Genomic DNA, 19,854 nt, shown 5'->3' with positions numbered 1-19,854 from the left:
ATAACTATTCTACCTGTTATAGAACCTGTACAATGTAGTATAATTTAAAAAGGAAATTGTTTTGAAAGTCAAAACATTAGGCAAAAATAAATTTCCCATATTTTTGCATTTACTTGACACTTAATAAACCTACAAAATATTCTGAAATAATTATTTAAACAGTGCTTTCAGATTTTAAGTCATTCAACAAATCTTGTAAAAAACTACAAAAGGCATGCAGAAACAAATATGAACATTCAATATAATCCCTGCTTAAATAAGGTAATGAAAACTGTTATGACACATTTTAGAAGCAAAATATTTTAGTGGGGGAGTTATGAACAGTGTAATTTCTAACAATTTGTTGTTAACTTCAGGCATTCGGTTTCGTCAGACAGTCAAACATACTGCCAAACAAAATTAGCTACTGAAGATTTTTCAAGCTTCTGGAGATCAGATATATGAGATTCCTGCTATGTGACAAACAAAGGTTCCTACTAACCTGACAGGTGTCTGATGAGCAGATGCCCTATTTGAAAGCATGTTGAGTTCCTAATATCCTAATGGTTCAGCCAGACTTTCAGATGACCATCATTCAGAACTTCAGAAGTCTTCCAGAATCAACTGACCTTGAGAAAGTTGACCAGTACCCTTATATGTGCAAACCACACATACTTGAACATGCTGAAGTCCGGGCCCTATCTTGGATATTTCCAGTAAGTAAGTTTTGAAACAGGTCAATTGTGCTGTCCACACAGCTGTTCAATATTAATTACAATTCATACTTGAAACTGAAGTAAGTTTACTTCATTCTGAAAATGAATACTGAAACTTCAAAAGGCTTTGATAAGTAACTTAATGTAACAGAAGTGTTCAATACAATCAGATCATATCTGTAACATTTTGGTATAACTTCATTATAATTTTACTATTAACCAGAAGTAGTTCAAATGAAAAATCTTAGTTGCTTCTGTTAAGTCTTTCTAATACAGCCAATTTTCTTTAAAAAAACCCTAACATACTAGGGAGTAACAGCAAAGAAATAATTAAATAAAAATTGACCAATATTAATTTTTTTTTAAGACAGAAAAAACATCATTGTTCTTTTGATTCAGCTTTACTGTACCTAGTGCAGTACATGTTTTTACATACAGCTTATCCCAAAGTATTTTATGAACAAATTAGATAATTATGAACAAAAAAATCCAGATTAAAACTATTAATTCAGGTCTGAATGTTTGAATCTGTTCTAGCATTAGATAAACTGTGGCAAAGGTGATGTCATTTTGTAGTATCTTGTTCCTTTTGTCTCTCTAAAAATGCAAAGGTTCCTCAATTTTGCTGTTGTATTATGAGGTACATATGTAATGGATCTATACCTACATCCTAAGAATTAAAGGATGATGGAATTTCAGTCCAAGGAGACCTTGAGAAACTTGAGGAAGTAGTTCTACTGGGAGAAGTGCCAAGCTCTGCATCTGGGGAGTAATACATCTCTACAGATTGGAAACCAGCTTCTGGAGTAGCAGCATTGCCAAAAAAGACCTGGTTGTTAAACTTAAGCCAGCAGTGTCCTCTTGTCACAAAGAAGGCAAACTTCAGACTGGGATACACTAGGGGAAGTGTACAACACACTGAAAGGTTATTTTCTTCCGTTACTTAGAACTCATGGGGCTCTACAGTTTTGGGCTCCTTTGTGTAAGAAGGATGCTAAGAAACAGGACAGGGTCCCATGGAGGTCTACCAAGATATTTAGGGGCATAAACCACAAAAGAATCGGCTGAGGAAGCCTGGCAACAGGAGGCTAATGGGTGACCTAATAGCTGCCTACAACTACTTGAAGAGTGATAAAATTAAGCAGACCAAGCTCTTCTGAGTAGAAACAGACAGTGTAACAAGGAGTAATGACCACAGTTTCAACTTTGGGGGACTGGACTAGATTACTTCAGATGATTCTGAAAGCATCAGGGGTGACTTGCAGACTGGACACTAGAAAAAGTATGTTAACTAGGAAAGTAGGGCAGTACTGGAAGAGGTTCTCTAGATTGACTAGGGAATCTTATTCATTGAAGGTTTTGAAGACAAAGCCACATCTAATTTGAGATATCATGGGCAAAAGTCATATTTCAAGTCAGAGGCTGGACTAAATGACTTTCAGGAGTCCCATTCAACCAACATCCTTACTCCTGTGATACTGTTCTTCATAATGCAGTATTTGCAAAAGAAAATAATTTACTTAATAAAATCAAACTATCTACAGTTATACCACCATCAGCTAAGAACATTCCACAGAATAATGGTTTTTATCACAAGAGGGTGTCACAATGCAAAGAGGTCACAATCTTTTGCTTACATGGGTGCAAAGCATCCCAATGAGTAGGCAATATTACTCCAGTAAAAGAACGTGGTTTGGGGAGCTTGCTGATTAGTACTTTCAGTCACTCTCCTCTGCCAGCTTCCTACGGAATACTGCAATAATTAAATTTATTTAAATCACAGTTGCAAACAGTAAGAAAACAGAACAACCACCTGTCCATCATAAAGGGAATAACCACTCAGACAAAAGCATCCTCAATCAACATGAGAACTTTCTGTTCTATCTGTGCAGTCCTGTATCTAGGAAAGGTCTCGAATTTGAAAGACCTGCCAACTCATGACTAAAAATGGGTGATACAGTTTAAGTAAGATGCATAAACATTATGAACCCACACAGTAGCATAATGGCATAAAGATAAAATTAACTGCTAAAGTTTGATATATTGAAGTCTGCATGCTGACCAAAAAAGGGACAATGCACTCACACAAAAAAGCATTTTCTCTGCTTATTTATAATCCTTATCCCAATGGATAACTCGTTTTTGACACTGCCTGAAAACAGCACAAGGAAAGTGTGAAACTTGAGGAAATTCATTACTTCCTTAGAAGTCTACTTTGTACCCTGAATGTCTTTCTCTAATTCATGAAGTGGCCTTCAAAAATACTTTCTCAAGACTTAAGAGAGTTCTCCATTCTAAGTATAAATAAATTTAAAAACACATAGCTTTTTTTCAAAGTACCCCTTTTTCTTCACAGTAATTTAACACATCAGGGCAAACTCAGAACTCCCATACACTTGGTATGAATGTGAACAAGATTTCTTGTATTTTTATTGCTAACATAATTGCTAAAGGAAAAAATGCTGGAAAACAATCACTATTTTCCAAAGTAGTAATTACTACATCTTGACTCTTGTCAACTTTGTTCTGAATTTTAATAATAAATTATGTTAACTATGAAACCGAAAGAGTAAAACTTTCTCTTTGTGAATAGCACCATGTGTATTAAGCAGAATTATATCACATATTCATCCCATGCAAATAGTAAACAAATAGAAGGATTACACAAAATGTTTGACTTACGTTTTGTGCTTCTTTCAGGCTAAGTCTTAACTTAGGTCGAAAGTAGCGTTTTGGCTTTCTTCTGGACTCATATACTGCTCTCTTGAAAATCATTACTGACATCTGACACAAAGAAAAAAGTAAGTAAATAACTGTGTTGTGTTCTGTTCATAGATTGTAACTATTCTACCTGTTTATAATGAATTGTAGAATGATACCTTTAGAGTGGCTTCTCTAAAAATCTTTTTTGTCTCTGAGTTTTCCAGTGAAGAACTGATGCTTTCTAATTGCTTCAGTTCATCAATTTTAATCAGACCATGGCGAGCAAATATCTGTCCGAAGCATTAAAAAAATAGTTATACTCTGTTTTCATATTCTGTATGTTGGTACTTAATTTTAGAATTATATCATTCTTGAATTCAGACAACTACAAAGAGCTGCAATGCAAAGACAGGTCATGAACAATAACTGAAAAGGAGATGAAAACCTTTGCAAAATACCTTCTGTATATGTGAATGGGAGCTAGACACTACTTAATGCTGGAAGTCTATGACTGTGATTATATTACAAAGTATTATTACATTTAACTTCTAATTGATTACGCATTTACATGTGGAAACACACCTCCACTTTGTAGTTGAATTTTGGAATACGGACAGAACTCTAAATACATATGAACTGATAATAAGCAGGAATATTTAAATAAATATTTATTTCCCATTTGATCATATCTGAAATGCTATGTATGATAAATCGGGATACCTCTCCATGAATGCTGGCTTGACAATCAAAATAACACTGAGAAACCGCCGTATATAGGGTGGATCTCCACGTCAAATAATGTACAGATAAGAGTGGAATGGATGATTCCATACATATACTGGCCCACAGTAAATATTCCAGGACCTGTATTGAAGAAATCCAGTTTCAAACTGAATGCATTTTAACCTACATAAATACACTTGCTATTACTAAACAACACATACAAAGACTTATCCTCACCTGTAATGTGTTTTATTGGCTGTGAAGCATTTCTTCTGCATATTATTGGTTTTTTCCCATCTGAAACTGTTGTCAAGTATTATATTTTAGCCTCCAAACTACCTTAACCATTCCAGTTCACTACAGCCTTGCCACCAGACAAAGGTCCTGCCCTTCCCTCTCATCTGCTCTTATCATGAGAGATAGCCCTCTCCTTTGTGTCATCTCTAGTGACCATTTTTTTTTCTGTTAGTTTTCAGCTAGATCAGCAAGGTTATTCGGAATGCAATGGAGTCTGCATTCCTTGGTGACAGGCTGAGCCTGAATTATTTTACAACCATGGAACTACACTATCAGCTCTTAACATGAGGGCCATCATAGTCATTGCAGCAGTCTAATTTTAAGAAGTCCTACTAAACTGATAGAACAATATCTTCCCCTTGTATTTTCTTTGGGTCAGGTGTTTCCTGAGGTACCCAAAATATGCACAACCTTAATCCTAAATTAAGTCAATATACAGATTTTCTGTTTGTCCGAATTTAAAGACTCTAAAATATACCTACAATAAATTCCTCTGTTTTCTGTACAGTAAAAACTTGAATATGTTAAAGAAGGTGCTAAATCACTTCTGATTTCAGTAAGAGATGTTCAAAGAGAAAAAAACTCTCTCCTGCTCGATGAAAGATTAATATAACCAGCAGACAAGAAAATATACTGGATTAAGGCTGAGTCAGACTCTCTTCCAGTTTTAGGAGAAAAAAGTAAAGCCAAGAAAAAATATGCATTCATAGTTAAAAAAAAAAAAGGGCAAGGGGTAAAGGCCAGGTCTATTTTTGTCAAGTATTTACAACTGAAAACCTTGCCACCAGGTGTCAGTACATTTCCACATCTTAAGAAACAAACGACCAATTCCTGGGACTTGATACAGTTGTCAAAAAAAAAAAAAAAATATGCATCGAGAACCCTCTGAAACAGTCCAACATACCTCATCTCAAACACCAGCAAGACATTATGCTGGGCTCCATTCCACAACTAAGGAAAAGGCAGAATCATGAAGGCATGAGGGCTTAGAAATCAGCTATTTTGCAATCTAGACATTTTATTCCCTTGTGACAAAAGTGCTACTTTTGGCAATGACAATGTTATAGAAAAGTCAAGAGTATAGTGTTATGCAAAATACAGGTGTATTTTCAAATCTTCTGTAAATTTTTAAAATGCTTCTATTTATTTGGCCATACCTTAGCAGACTGACCTAGCATCATCAAACGTCTGCATATGGTGTAAATATGAAGAGTACCTGAAAAAAGAAAAAATAGAAAATAGGCAAATTCTATAATCCTACATTAAATTTGTTAAACTAACCAACTGAAACTTTTTCTTAATAACTGGGTTGTTACTTCCAGAGACTGAAAAATAAACTAATTATTTTTCTATAACTACTTTTAAATTAGAGAAGGTGGAGCCATTAAATTCTTGGGCATTATTAGCTTCAAAAATACTAATACAATGAAGTAGTATAATAGAAGAATGAAATCTTAAAAATATACTACATAAAATTTTTATTAAGTAACAGACAGAGAGAAAAATCTTAGTTTTATCCCCAAATGCCAGGCTCTTAAAAAAAAAATATTACCTCTCCTCACAGATCTTACCTTACATAATTGTTTTAATCTGTCATGGCACTGTCCTGGCAGACAACGCCACTACTATGTGACAGTAAGTATGATAATTTAAATGAAGAAAATTGTGACTAGAGTTTTCAAGAGCATCAAAATTACTTACAAATAAAATCCTGTCAAAAAAAATCTTAATTTAGGCTATGTCACAAAATTGCATTTCAAAAATCAGCCCTAGAAGTATAAAAGATATTGCAGTTCTTGGAGGGAAAAAACCCAACTATTCTTCTGTCTGTATGAATATTCAGAATGGGACACCTATGGCAGTGGGAGGCATCACAATGTCAACTGTCATAGCTAGAAGGGTATTATTATCCCAATAAGCATGGAGCAAGCATTAAGAAGATTTCCTTTTAACAGTCAAATCTCTAATAAGGCACAAAATCTATTGCCAGAAATTGCAGAAAAATGGTCAGGAACTGGGGAAAATCTGAGTTATTGCCAACTTCTAATTAGATTAGATTAGATTAGATTATTAGCTAGGCTTGGTACAGAGACCTGTCCCACACAGAGGTAGTGGGACTTAAGAATGCCAGGTGAGTATATTTTAATTTTAATTCTTCTCCCACAGAAACAGTCAAACAAAAAACAGACCTCAAAAGTAGAGACTGATGGCAACGGCAGTCCCAGCAAAACAAAATTATAAGAATTTTGACCAATTAAAGCTCAGAGAAAGTACGTTTTCCAAAATTAAATTAAAACCACATTATTGTCTCAATTTATATTGCAACAGCTGACCATAGTAGAGCAAAGTAATAACAGCCTTTTTACTTTTGAGTAAATAGCATTGCCTTTCAAACCAAAAGTATATTATTGCTCTTCTTGAAATAAAAATCTTGATACACCAGTCTCTGTGTACCTACTTCACAGAAGTTTCATTTTTTCCTCTTTGGTTTTTTGTTGGGTTGGGGGTTTTTTGGTATGTAGCACACTAAAATCATATACAGAGATTCAAATTCTTAAATGTCATATGGTATTTTTTGGAATAGTGTCATTATTAACTCTATCATTTAAAAAATGGAAAGACATAATTCAGACAACCATCTTCTACTCTTAGATCTGCAATCCCCTTTCAAAAAAAAAAAAAAAACCCAAAACTAACCCAAACTCATGAACACAAACATCTTATTGATTAAAAATTTTTTGAGGCTTTTTTTCAATCAGGGTTCACTTTAAAATGCTGTTAGATTTCATTTTGTTAGTACACTCTAACCACAGGTACGATAAAAAAGCTATTACTTCTACAACAGCCCACTTGAAAAAGGAACACTAGAAACTTCAGTTTAATAAATCCATATTTTAGAAAAAAAAATAAGAAAACCTTACTGTGATTGAAGACTAACTAGAGTTTTATTCATTATCTTGGTTTGACCTTAAAGAATATGTATAGTTTCCCTCAAAAGGTTTGCTTAGCAAAGAAATGTAAATGGAAAGCCTGAGGTACCATTGTAGATAAGCCAACACAAATTCTCCTGAGGTAGAGCCACTTGCATAGTGAGTCGTAATGAGGACAAGACATTGAAACAAGTCTTCAGGGACTCTTGATTCTGCAGATGTCTGTCACTGCTGCAAACCATCTGATAAATGCAAACATTTCTCTCTTGCAAAGCATGGAACTAAAACACATAGAAATATACATAAAATTAATATATAGAGAGATAAAATAGATGCATATGTCAGTTTCACATCAGCAAAGTACAACAAAATGATGTATATGAAAAGATCAAGCATACCAGAAAACAAATCAGCATGATGTTGAAATGAGCATTAGAATTTGGAGAAAGTCCTAAAGCTTTAAGGTTGCTGTACCATTAGCCTGAGTGAGTTTCCACTGTGTCCTAGGATGAAAATGCACCCAGTGCACTAGGGCTGCCTAAAGGGGTGTAGGGAGAAGGGATGAACTGAAGAGGCATTAAACTGATACTCAAAGAATCTGGCTTCAATTCTTGGCTTCTCTGTAGATGTCCCTGGAAACTAAGGCAAGTCTTAACTTTTCTACAGCTCTCCATCTGTATCACAGACACATTATTCCTTACTCTCATCCATTATTTTTCTCCTCTACAGATGCATTGTTCCTTCTCTTCCTTGTAACGCCTAACATGATGTGATCTCAGTCTTGTCTGGAGTACAGAATCATCTGAACAAACCAACATGTGAGAAAATGAGCTAAGTAGGACATGACCAGTCAGTACTTATCAACCTCTAAGAAGCCTGCTAACCTGATAATATTTGAAATTATATTAATTTTTTTGCAGTTAATTCACTGAAACTGGAAGATTCAAGCCCTGGAACTCTATTTCTACTATTTCCTTAGTGTTACACTACAAAACAATAGCCAGCCACAGAATTCTGGCAAAAAAAATTGACATACAAAGCCTTTAGACGTAATCATTTGACACACTAGCATTATCCATTTCCAATTGGAGAGATCATTGTCAAATTAGATTCCATACCTGAAAATGTAGGTATATCTATCTCAGTGTCTAAAGGCCAAGTGGTAGAACAGGTATTTTAGTATAGACACATGACAACATATAACACCAGGATTGGTTCAAAGTTTAGGCAGACATACAGAAAACAGGAGAAGCCATCTCTGGAACTTCAGATTTATTTACAAACCATTTTTTAAAAACCAAAATAAAATTAATTAACATAGTCTTTGATCATAATCTCTCTAGGAAGCTGAACTATGTTTGAAAGACAAAACAAAACAAAAATAAAGTGTATCTCTTCTATCATGACATCTGCTTCTAGCTTTTAAGTAAACTCTCTGCTTTTTTTTCTCCTCACTAAACACCTATTTACAATCTAACTCTGACTAGAGGAATATGAATTTGATTAGCTCAATACACAGGAGATGCCTACAGTTTCCTTTTGTTGTTCTTGATCACAAAATAACTTGAATTAGTTTATTTTGAAGTATCTACCATGTACTGAAAATAGAGCTTCTCAGCAGAGAACTGCTTAAGATAAAATCTAATACATTTTTAGCATTCCCCTTACACCTACTGAAATACTTTCTTCCATGGATAACAAATGATAAATTAAAAGCCCCTACCTCAATAAGCAATTAACACAAAAGAATGCCAACATACCCTTGACATCACTTAGCTTCCCAGAGCTTAGAGCACTCACAAAACTGTTCAGCATTCTGCCTCTTATGTTCATAGTGAGCAAATAAGCTATTGATAGTAATCCATGCTGCTTTTTTACTGTCATGAGCCTTTTTTCACATGTAGTAGTTTTGCACATTTATGGTACAAATTGCTGTAGAATGTTTTAATTCTCTTGCACTCTGCCCAGTTCTTAGATCACACCATACAGAAATTTCTACAACTGCAGGACAGTTATCGAATTTTGTCCATATCCTGATTCTGACAGTTGTTAATAGCAACTATTTCAGAGCAAAAACTGCTGCAGACAGTTACAGAATAACCCATTCAGAGAAAATTGCCTTTTTAACATTCAGTTGATAGTTGGCTTATGCCAGAAAAGCGTAAACACTTACATTCTCTTGAAAATGTCCACCAACTCCAAATGATCATAGCATACATATGACTTAAACCTCAATACAATTTATATTGACAAACTGTTAAATATTAGTTAATATTATTATTTAATTCATATGAAGAACATTTATGGAGGATAAAATAGGCTACTTATTTTGAATCTGTGTATGTCTTTGAAAAAAAAAAAACAACCAAACAACCAAACAAAAAACAAAAAAAAACCCCAACCTACCGTAAGTACTGCATTTTTGTCTCTGAAACCATTTGGAAAAAAGATGGATGTAAATTGATGCACATCATCTATATCATCAAGGTTTATAGAAACAAACTGCTGAAGGTATCTTCCATAGCACTGTAGAAGCGCCAACTTATATTCCTGAAGAATAAATAATATGTTCTTTTTATAATTTGTATATTACATTTCAATTTCTATAAAACATGATTTTTTTTACTATCTTTTTGAAAAAAAGTATCAATGTGAAAGAGCAGCTGGAAGTGAAACAGTAAAGTTTAATACAAACATTCACCAATGTAATTTTTAATGTGAACACTCAGCATAAGAAAGGTTGAGGTACTTAAAAGAGGAGCTTGTGGTTTGGGAGCTTCTCTTTATTTTAATCTGAAATATGACATATCAGAGAACAGCTGTGAAGTATGATCCTGGGCTAATGTAATAAACTCAAAGGGTTCCTGGAATGTCCCAGCTTTGCAACAGTAATGATAATGATACTACACTTCTGAGAAAAGTACTTCATAATGCAGAACTTTATAAACAATATACAGACATCATCACTTCTCTCTCCCTTGTTTCCCTGATGTCAAAACCTTTCTTTGTAAAAAGCAGAGAGGAAGAAAAGACAAAGAATAAGATGCATTAAAAAAGAATGAAACAAGTGACAACTGAAGTTTCTGTATGGCCAAGAAGTCAGCACTAGCAGACCAGAAATTGCCCCTGGGCCTGTAAGAATGGTTAACAAACAGGATGTTGAGCTTTATTCATTCAAAATAGAGCTCCCCAGCAGCATGTTGAACCACTGTAACATCATGCTGAGACTATAGTTCAGCTCTGACTCAGATGTGGAAGTGTCATTTACTGAATCACCTCCACCACTTCCTGCAGTAAATATTATCTAGAGGTTTCTCTACCTCTCATGACACCAGTCATGACAAATTCTGGGGAAAAAGTAACTAATTTTTATTTGCAAAAATGATCCTTTAATGTTTAATCACAGAAAATTCAGAAGTATTTCCTTGCACTCACTGTTTTCAATATAAAATCCTACCACCACAGTAACACTTACCTTGAATTTTTAATCATCTGAGGAGTCTAACTCACATGGCCATATTGTCCTCTTCACTGTGTGAAAGCAGTAGCCATACACAGAAACTTTTACTTTTTACTTTTACTTTCACTGAGTGCTGTGGGCACTCAGACCCGTGTGTAATCTAATACCAGATTCAGGCTATAGTAACTCCTAGAATCCAAAGTCATGGACCAGAATACCATTAAGCTAGTTGCTGATGTATAACAAAAAGGTAGCTTCTCCCTCAAACAGTTTCAAATACCTGAATATGGCCAGAGATAACAGGCAGATACAGGCAGAGAGGGAGGGGGAAAAAATGAGTCAGTACTGATCAGTACGATGACTAATGGGTTAACCGATATGACACAATGAATTTAGGTGTGTCCTAAAAGATACATAGCAGATGTATAATAGGAAGGAATCTAAACTGAGAAGGCATTAAAAAAATAACATGAGGACAGAAAGTCGGTGCTTACCCGCTGACTACTCATATTCAATAATTCATTTTTAAAGACTACACATCACTAAGTATTATACAACATAAAGGCAGATTGAAATTTAAAATAGTTGTCAGCGGTTTTCAACTAGGAGTCATGAGGGGTATTTATGGAATAGGCTTTACCTCACCTATCACAGCACTTGGTGTTAAGAACATTCATCCTTTCAGTAAAATTTGTAACTAACTTTCATCTCACTTTTTTTCTTCTTCTTTCTTCCAGGGAAATAAAAGGATAGAATGAAAACTAAATTTGTAAAGTCAAAGAACTGCACTTTAAAATGGGAGTTCCAAAGAGAACTCATTTCAAATATTTAGGCTGGCCAGCAAAACTACTTTTTCAACAACATTGACAACTTTACTATAAAAAAAAATCACGTTACACTAGAGGATTGAAGTTGCAAGCGGAAGTCTTTACTCGGAATTCTAGACTACTTTTAGGCAATCTAGGGCCAGGTCATTAAGCATCTTGAATATAAGGACCAAATTACTACATCTGAGTTGTGCTATAAGCCAGTGTAAAGTACAGAAAGCAGGGTTTGAAGCATTTGAAATAACCTTATTGAGTACTCTGTGAGAGAAGCAGCTTCCAAGCACTAAAAGCTTCATGTAATATTCCAGAAATTCCTAGGGCCCAGAAGCTATGAAAACTTGAAGAAAACATGAACATGAAGAAAACATGAATGGAATTGCCCAGGCAATGAAGGGGCTATTAATTAATGCAGTTATTCAAACTTCCTTAAGAATTTGTGAGCATTCCTAAACCTATACCATGAGCCCTACCTTCAATTAAAATTACTCCACAGTTATGGACTGTTGTATATGCCTTCCTCAACCTACCAGTGAGTGCTGAGAGCTGCTGAAGTTCAGCTTCAGTTTGCTGTTCTTGACTCAGGAGGCAGGCCACTTCTGGGGAATTCTTTAGGGCAGATGCAGTGAAGGATATATAACACTTCATAACATCTGCATGATACTCATACCTTTGCCATAGTCTGCCGAAAAGCTCCCCTAGTAGCCACATATATATGTGCTTTCCATAAATGGCATTTATCCTTGCTGGATTCCATAAATGAAGGACATAATAGCAGAAGAAGTTTCACTGGGTATGTTCCTCCAAAAGACAGCCCCTCAAACTGTATTGACAGATTTCCAATTATGCTTTCTTCTTTACTGGGAAAAAGGTTTTAAGCTAGGAAAGTATTATTGACAAAATAAATATCTTCCAATATGTTTATGGCAAAAAGTAGAAAAATCCAGGGATGGATCATTACAAACATAAAATCACATTAAGCAGATAGCATCTATTTAGGAGCTGTCCCTTACTCTAGATTATGCTAATTGTCTACAAACTTTAGGTGTATTCCCCCAAGCAACTTTTCAAGTGCTGGACCTTTAAAATAAATTAACCTATAATTCTGTAACGCTTCAGTATTTCTGCTTCATAACTGTATCACTCAGGACCACACATACTTCTTCAATCCTAAAAAGAATGACTTGCAACTAGATTTCAACTCTGCATCTCTGAGCTGCTTCTGAGTGTTGTTTAGTAATTATCCTTGAAAACTCCAGTTTTTAGAACATGATCTTCTGACACAAATATCACTGAAGTGGTAAGTGGCACACATTTGAGGGCTTCTTTCCCAGCAGACATAAAGGACAAATATTATATAAGAATATAACATAAGACCAGCCTTACAGAGTCAGACCAATAGTTACTAGCCCAGTATCCCATCTCCAACAGTAGCCAGTAACAGATGATCAGGTAAGAGTATAAAAAGAGAGTCACGTAGTGTAACATACCTCAAATACTCTCAAAGTCTTCAACAATCTAGCTCCTGAATCTCTTTTAGTTGCAATTTACCCTTTCTGAGGAGACCAAAACTGCACACAGAATTCAAGATGCAGGACCATTGTTGATAGATATAGTTGTATAATGTGTAATTGCACTCCCAGTTTTGTTCTCTGTTCCTCTCCTGACAATTCTTTACATTCACATTTGGTTAACTGAGCACTGAGTTGACATTTCAGTGGAACAAACCAGCACTGCTCTATCATTGTTATTTGTGTTTAAGCAGCATCTACAGGTGTAGTCAGATACTGTACTCTGCTGTGTTGACATATCAAACAAATATTAAAGAAATATTTTGGGGTATTCAAAAAGGCAATGGGTGCATAGAAAATACAGATATAGTAAATATAAAAAAATCAGGGCAACTTTACAATAATAAGCAAGAGACACAAACCAACAACTCTCACTGGAATTACTTTGTAAAAGTTTTTGCTAGTTTCTAAAGTTTACAGTAAAATATTAAAAATTAAAGCAGCATAGAAACATAATGAAACAGACTGTGACTGAGCCTTTTCTGTTTTCATATGACTTACTTTGATCTGAACAAGGGAATCACCAACTTTCAGAAGTTTTTCATTGTAATACCACTCTGGCAGTCGAGGCTTATATTTGATCCAGATATTAAACAAAGTATTTGCTCTAAAAAAGATACAGGAGAAAAGGTTTCAGATTAAACTGACAGTAGACCTGTCATAACAAGTAAACAAATAAAGAAAACTTCTAATTGTGAAAACTCCTTTCTTCCAAATCTATTTGAACCTCTACGTATTTCAAAACAAGTGATCATTAAAACTAGTTTTAACAAGCAGCCAAGGACATTTCTGGGTTTCATTTCTGTCACCAGTTTTTATCACACATTTAAAATGGAATTAATTTTCTCCTGTGTAAATTCTTACTAAGATGTCTTCATATTAATCCCCTTGCGTTGTTCAAACATGGTCACAGGTGGAAAATCTGTCCCACCTTTCAGCTAGTATTTGAGAGGTTCTGTTTGAAGAAACAATTTGATAATTTAAAGAAACTCAGTGAATTACAGCTCACAGCAATTATTGGGCTGGAAACTACAGATGCGAAGAGCAGGAAAAAAAGATCCCAAAATAACATTGCATGTCAGGTAGCAGCAAACTTGGGAACTGGTAGCCATGGAATAAACCACAGAGTTATGGTATATGGAGCTATAGAGCTCATGGTATGTAGAGCTATACCATGAATCACAAAAGAAGAAAGTCATTAGAAAACCTCTAGCATAAACTGCATTTGGTATGAAATGTTCAGAAATTTTAGATCATAAAGGGTAGGATTCAGAGAGAAGCAGATGACACATTTATTAAAATAGGTTTTCTGGCAATCATTGCAATGCTCTTCTCTTGCATCTGCCTGTTATTTTAGCCACAGTTGTCATCAAGGATGATTTTGAGTAACAAATTACTTATTTGGCTGAACCAGCAAGCCTCCCATAAACAGTAACTGGCTCTAAGCAGCTTGCTTCCTCTACAGCAGAACTGACTATATCATGCCAGGTTTATAGTCCCTACTGACTGCTGTTTGATGGGCTAGTGCCTTCATGTGTACAACCTTCCCACCCTAGACTTCCTTAAGAAAGCTATGTTCAAACTAGAAAACAACAATTGATCAGACAGACAGACTTATAATCACAGGGATTTTTCAGAAAAGAAACCTGTTACCAAACTATTAAGAGTATTGATTGTGTTCACAGTGCCAGGTATCTCTTAACAAATCACTTGTACAGAAACCTCAGCAAAGAGTGCCTTGTGAAACCACCACAGCTTAATTATTCATAGGCAGCAATTTACAAGGAAGGAAAACAACTGAAGAGAATGGAAATAATGTTTGAAAATAACCTTCTGGCTGAATTCTCACATGTAAACCTGATGCTTACTGGTATGAGGTAGCTGGAACACTGTCTTTTAAGACAGTGATGGTAGACTAGAATGCAAGACACTTTCTTAAACTGTTTTCTGACATTCAGGAACTTGGAATCCATTCCCATGGTCTCCCAGACAGCTCTTCATTTCAGCTTATAACAAGACTCCAAATAAAAAAGTCACAGTAAGTAACATCATTTTTTCCGCACAGAAAGCTGCAAGACACCTTCACATTTCAAGGTGAAACAGATGGCTGTATGAGAAACCTGTCAAAATGACCTTTATACCACAGAATTACAACAAATAATCGTTTTCTTTCTTAAAGTATCATCTCAGCGCAATTCTGTTTTTGAAAGTAAGCAGCAAAGAAATAAGGAGGACATTCTAGAGGCGTGTCCCAAAGGAAAAATGCACCAACAGCACAAACTAGCTTACAAAAAGCAGCAATCTGAGTAAACGTTCTAAGGCATGGGTTTTTTAAAGGAAACTATAGCCCCACCTAATGAAGAGCACCTTCCAAACGGGGAATGAGTTCCTCCATAAGTATAAGAATGGTCCATAATACGTAAACAATTAACAGCCTGCGTGGCTACTGACTTCTTACATGGAGAGAAGTATCCCTCTACAGTTAGTAGGGATAAATCTGCTAAGAGGCTCCAAAGTGAAGGAATCTGTCAGGTATATGAGCAGAGTTCCCCTGGCCTATCAAAGGAAGAAACTTAGGATAAGACTTCCAGAGTCAAATAGTTTTGATGGATACTACTGGGAGGGGAGAGAGAAAGAAAAGGAAGAAAGACAAAGAAGAAGAAGAATAGGAAGAAGAATTAGAAGAAGAATTAGAAGAAGAAGAAGAATTAGAAGAAGAAGAAGAATAGAAAGAAGAAGAAGGAGGTCATTAATCAGGTTGTAAGGCTGTAAAGTAACTGATAGTAAGAATGACTGTGAATAAAGCTCTGGAAGGTGAGACTAATAAACTTCTTTAAGATGGATCAACTGAAAAGTCCCTAGTGAAGGTCATCTTCACCTTTTGTTTTGAATGCTCATATTAACACATGAGCTTCTTTGATATACTAAACAAGTAACAAGTCTGTAATAAACTAGTTTAGTAACATAGTGACAAATCTGACTCGACTTTCAGCTTCGATGGGAAGATCAAGGTAAATCGTACCTGCTACAATGCCCTGACTAACTACTAATGAATTCATGACACAGGAATGTTTCTTTGATACAGACAAAGCAGGAGAGTGAGGCACTTCCCAAACAGCTCATCAGCCTTTGCTTTAAACAGGCTATAGGACACCTGAATAACAAGTTAAGCAAGTGGTTTCTTTAAAAAATACTGGGCTGTTGAAGCTCAGAGATTAAGTTTCTTTATTTCCAATCATTCTATGAATTAAAAAAAAAAAAAAAATCCCTAAGGTTAACCCCATAATAGTGTGCACAGGGTAAGGCCCACATGACTACACTTCTGGGCCAAAAGTCTTTACTACAGGTAGTAAAGGATTCTCTCACACTGATGAAAAGATGCCTTGTTAAATAAGGGTGGCTACACCACATAACACAAGATAAAATCAATAGTTCAAGATAATCCTTGGATAGCCCCACTGCCAAGAGAAATGGGTAAAACAAATTCTCATTTAGGTGAGGAAAAAAATGGTTTTGATTGCTACTTCTTTTGATTGAAAAGATTCATGATTCCAGTACAGGGCAAGTCCTCAGTAATTTTTGTTTCTAATTTCTAGTGTTCTAGGTGTGTTCTAAGTGCCTAAATCACAGCCTTACTGTTGACTTATCAACACCAAGGGCTGGCAGCATTGGAGAAATTAACCTGACAATTTTACTTTTCTAAACTGAACATACTTGCCATGTGGAAGCTGGGTTTCTTGCTTGTTGAATAGCAAGAACACTTTAATCTCAACCCATGTCAGGAAAAGTAGTTTGATAAATGGCACAGCAACAAGTCTTTAGAGCATTTAGGAAAGCATCTGTAATAACCATTACCTTCAGAAATTCTTAGGCACAACTAGACTAAGGCTGGTTCTGCAAGTAGCACATGCTCCAATTTTGAGTTATCAATGAGCCAAGAGAGAAAAGAAACAGCTCTGAAATTTCACAATCATAAATAAATACTCATAACTTTGCTAGCTGCCTGAATATATACTAAGAATCAGAATTCCAGTCTTCTGTCTCTGTACTGCCCCTATACAAATGAATAATGCCAGAAGATGCAGAGCTACTGGGAGCTTCATGTTACTCAACATACTCAATGCCCTGGAATTTCTGTACGTATCATCACTACCAGTAACTTCTGGGATCAAAACTCAGATAGCATTAGTTCTCCTTTCCATGATGAACGCTGCAGAATTCTTTGGATGAGAAAATACTCTTATGCCAACTGAGTTATGTGTGGACATAGGTCACATCTACAAAATATCAGTCTGAGTAAGACAGAGACTACTCAGGTCAAAAAATTCCAGAGGGTAAAGTAAAGAAAGACTTGGAGACACTTCACAAAAACTGATAGCTTGGCATGACATTGCAATCAGATCAGATTCAGCATGCCCAACTCGCAACCAGAAGATACAATGAATGTGTTCATTATCAGGTGTTTTGGTGGTGTCGGAAGCAGCTGAGTGGTGTTCCCTCTTCTACGGGGCCTAGAGGGAATAACTTTCAAAATAAGAATACAGATCAGCTAAAACAACAACAAAAAAAAAAAAGGTCTGAAGCTACAGAAAGTCTTAAAAACAGCAAAGCACTGAAATCAGCTGCTGAAGCAATATAAAAAGCCAATACACTGAGATTCAAAACACTAGAGGCAAAAGTCTGGAGACTGATGCCTGCATGATAGATCTAGGCCTAGATCTGATGATGAACATGCAACATAAACAAACTGGAAATCTAGATAGCTTAGAAAAGGAAAGATCTCCAGCGTAGACAAGTGCCAGGCTGCAGAATCTGAGAACATCCTGAAAACATATACAGCTCCTTTAGAGGAGAGTTGTTTGTGGACTAAAGTACCAAGTGAAATACTTACGGGTAGAAGCTGCACCTAAGTGATAAGCTAACCACTCTATAATCTAACTCCTGTGCTGTTTTTTGAATGAACTTTTGATTACCTGGGAAACTTTCAATTTTTCTGTTAGAATTGTATATTTAGAATAGAACTCTGCTCAGATAACAACTACATAAAATCAACCTTTTACCTTAAAAGAAGCAGTTGAACTTTTATCTCATAATGTACCTAAATGCAGCAGGAAGAACTACATGAGAAATGCACAGTCTATAAAAGACATGTGCATGCACTATGAATCATACACTGACTCCAGTTGCTCTATCTTAACTGCATTACAAAATATAGATTTATGCATACCCACAGATATGCATGTAAGCGAGCAAACAAATATGCACCATTACACTTGCCATATGCTCTGCCCGCATCTGTGCGTATAAAAATATACCAATGTAGACACAGACATATGCACAAAAAGAGCTGTGTCGCGTTATCCTCATGTGGCCCCACTGCGAGCGCATCTTTTGAAGGCGTGTAAGTGCCCACAAGTATTCACCCTCACACCACTGGCAGGCTGCCAGTTGCTCCAGCACTGTGAAGGGATTTTCCTACCAGAAAGCTCAGGCAGCTTTGATACAGTCAGCAGTGGTGCTGCCAACTTCCACACCACCTCGTGCTTTTCCCCTAGAGCATTAACTTCTAGGAAGTGCTGAAAAAGGAGGTGTTCAGATTTCTGAGGGTTTTCGATTAAAAAAAAATAATAACGCGAGCAGTTTTCCAGTGTTCTGGCACACTGCTGGAAATGCTGACCCAGGTGAACAAGCTCCTGGCTAGCTCCCAGGTCGGGGCAGCGGGAGGGAAGGGGCTCCCCGGCCCGTGGGGTGAGGAGTGAGCCCGGAAGGAACGAAGGGGTGAGGAGAGGGGGGCGGCGGTGCCCGGGGGCCGGGCCGGGCGCCGGGGTGAGGCGCCGCGGGGAAGGGGCAGGAGGAGGCGAGCAAAGAGTGCGGGGAGCGGTCGAGGTGGGGGGGGGAGTTGAGGCAAGGAGCAGGCGGGAACGGCAAGTGGCTCCCGGAGCGGGTGGCGACGCGGGGACGACAGGAGGGCGGCAGCGCAGCCCCTACCCGCGGCGGTGCATGTCGTGGCGCTGCGGCTTGGCCTCCCCCGCGCCTCCCAGCCGCCGCAGGAAGCCCAGGACGTCCCGCAGCTCGGCTTCGAAGCTGTCCACCACCGGGTTGCCTGGCGCCACGGCCCCGAAGAAAGCGGCCGGCAGGGGCTGCGGGACCGAGGCGGGAAGCGGCGGCCCGGCGGCCTCCGCCATGCTCCGCTCAGGCCGCGGCGGTAACGCGTCGGCGTCGCCAGGCAACGACCTCGGGCAAACGGCCCCGCCGGGCGCGCAGGGGCGGTGGAGGCGCCACGGGCCCGGCTGCGGCACTGCCCGCCGAACTCCCCGCTCCCGGAGGGGCGGCGAGGGGCTGAAATCTGCCTGCGTGCCCAGGGGAAGGGGTCTTCGCCTCGGGGGTCGGGCTGTAGCCCTCGGGGGGCGAGCGAGGGGCCTGGCACAGCCGGAGGGTGCGAGCCGCGAGCCCTCGCACGAGCGGGCGAGCGCCCTTCTGTCTCCCGAGGCTGCCGCGCGCTGCCGGGGGGGCGGCGATGCCTGACGGGCACCCTGCGCAAAGGGCGCTGCAGTATCGAGGTGGTTTGCTGTGCGAAAGATGCCGGAGGAAGGCTGGACAAGGCCAGGGGGTACCTTATGGGGTGGGTTTTCAACAACGTATTTCACCATG

The 19,854-nt window shown here is 37.7% G+C and overlaps 1 protein-coding gene across 1 annotated transcript in view; it reads right to left on the bottom strand.

Moving 5' to 3' along the window:
• CFAP54 (cilia and flagella associated protein 54) overlaps positions 1-19,403 on the bottom strand; it is a 118,676-nt gene extending 99,273 nt beyond the window's left edge. The window contains exons 1-8 of the mRNA XM_027815404.2: positions 19,192-19,403; positions 13,705-13,810; positions 9,755-9,898; positions 7,458-7,629; positions 5,576-5,634; positions 4,119-4,262; positions 3,575-3,688; positions 3,378-3,479 (exon numbers count right to left, since the gene is read on the bottom strand). Coding sequence (XP_027671205.2) covers positions 3,378-3,479; positions 3,575-3,688; positions 4,119-4,262; positions 5,576-5,634; positions 7,458-7,629; positions 9,755-9,898; positions 13,705-13,810; positions 19,192-19,388 — 1,038 coding nt within the window. The 5' untranslated portion in view covers positions 19,389-19,403. The remainder of the gene's footprint in view (positions 1-3,377; positions 3,480-3,574; positions 3,689-4,118; positions 4,263-5,575; positions 5,635-7,457; positions 7,630-9,754; positions 9,899-13,704; positions 13,811-19,191) is intronic.
• Between the last annotated feature and the right edge of the window lie 451 nt (positions 19,404-19,854).

This window comes from Falco cherrug, chromosome 5 (genome assembly GCF_023634085.1).
Source record: "Falco cherrug isolate bFalChe1 chromosome 5, bFalChe1.pri, whole genome shotgun sequence".
NCBI classification, from domain to species: domain Eukaryota; kingdom Metazoa; phylum Chordata; class Aves; order Falconiformes; family Falconidae; genus Falco; species Falco cherrug.
The sequence above is the reverse complement of the archived record's forward strand: the minus strand, read 5'-3'. Positions and strand labels throughout refer to the sequence as shown.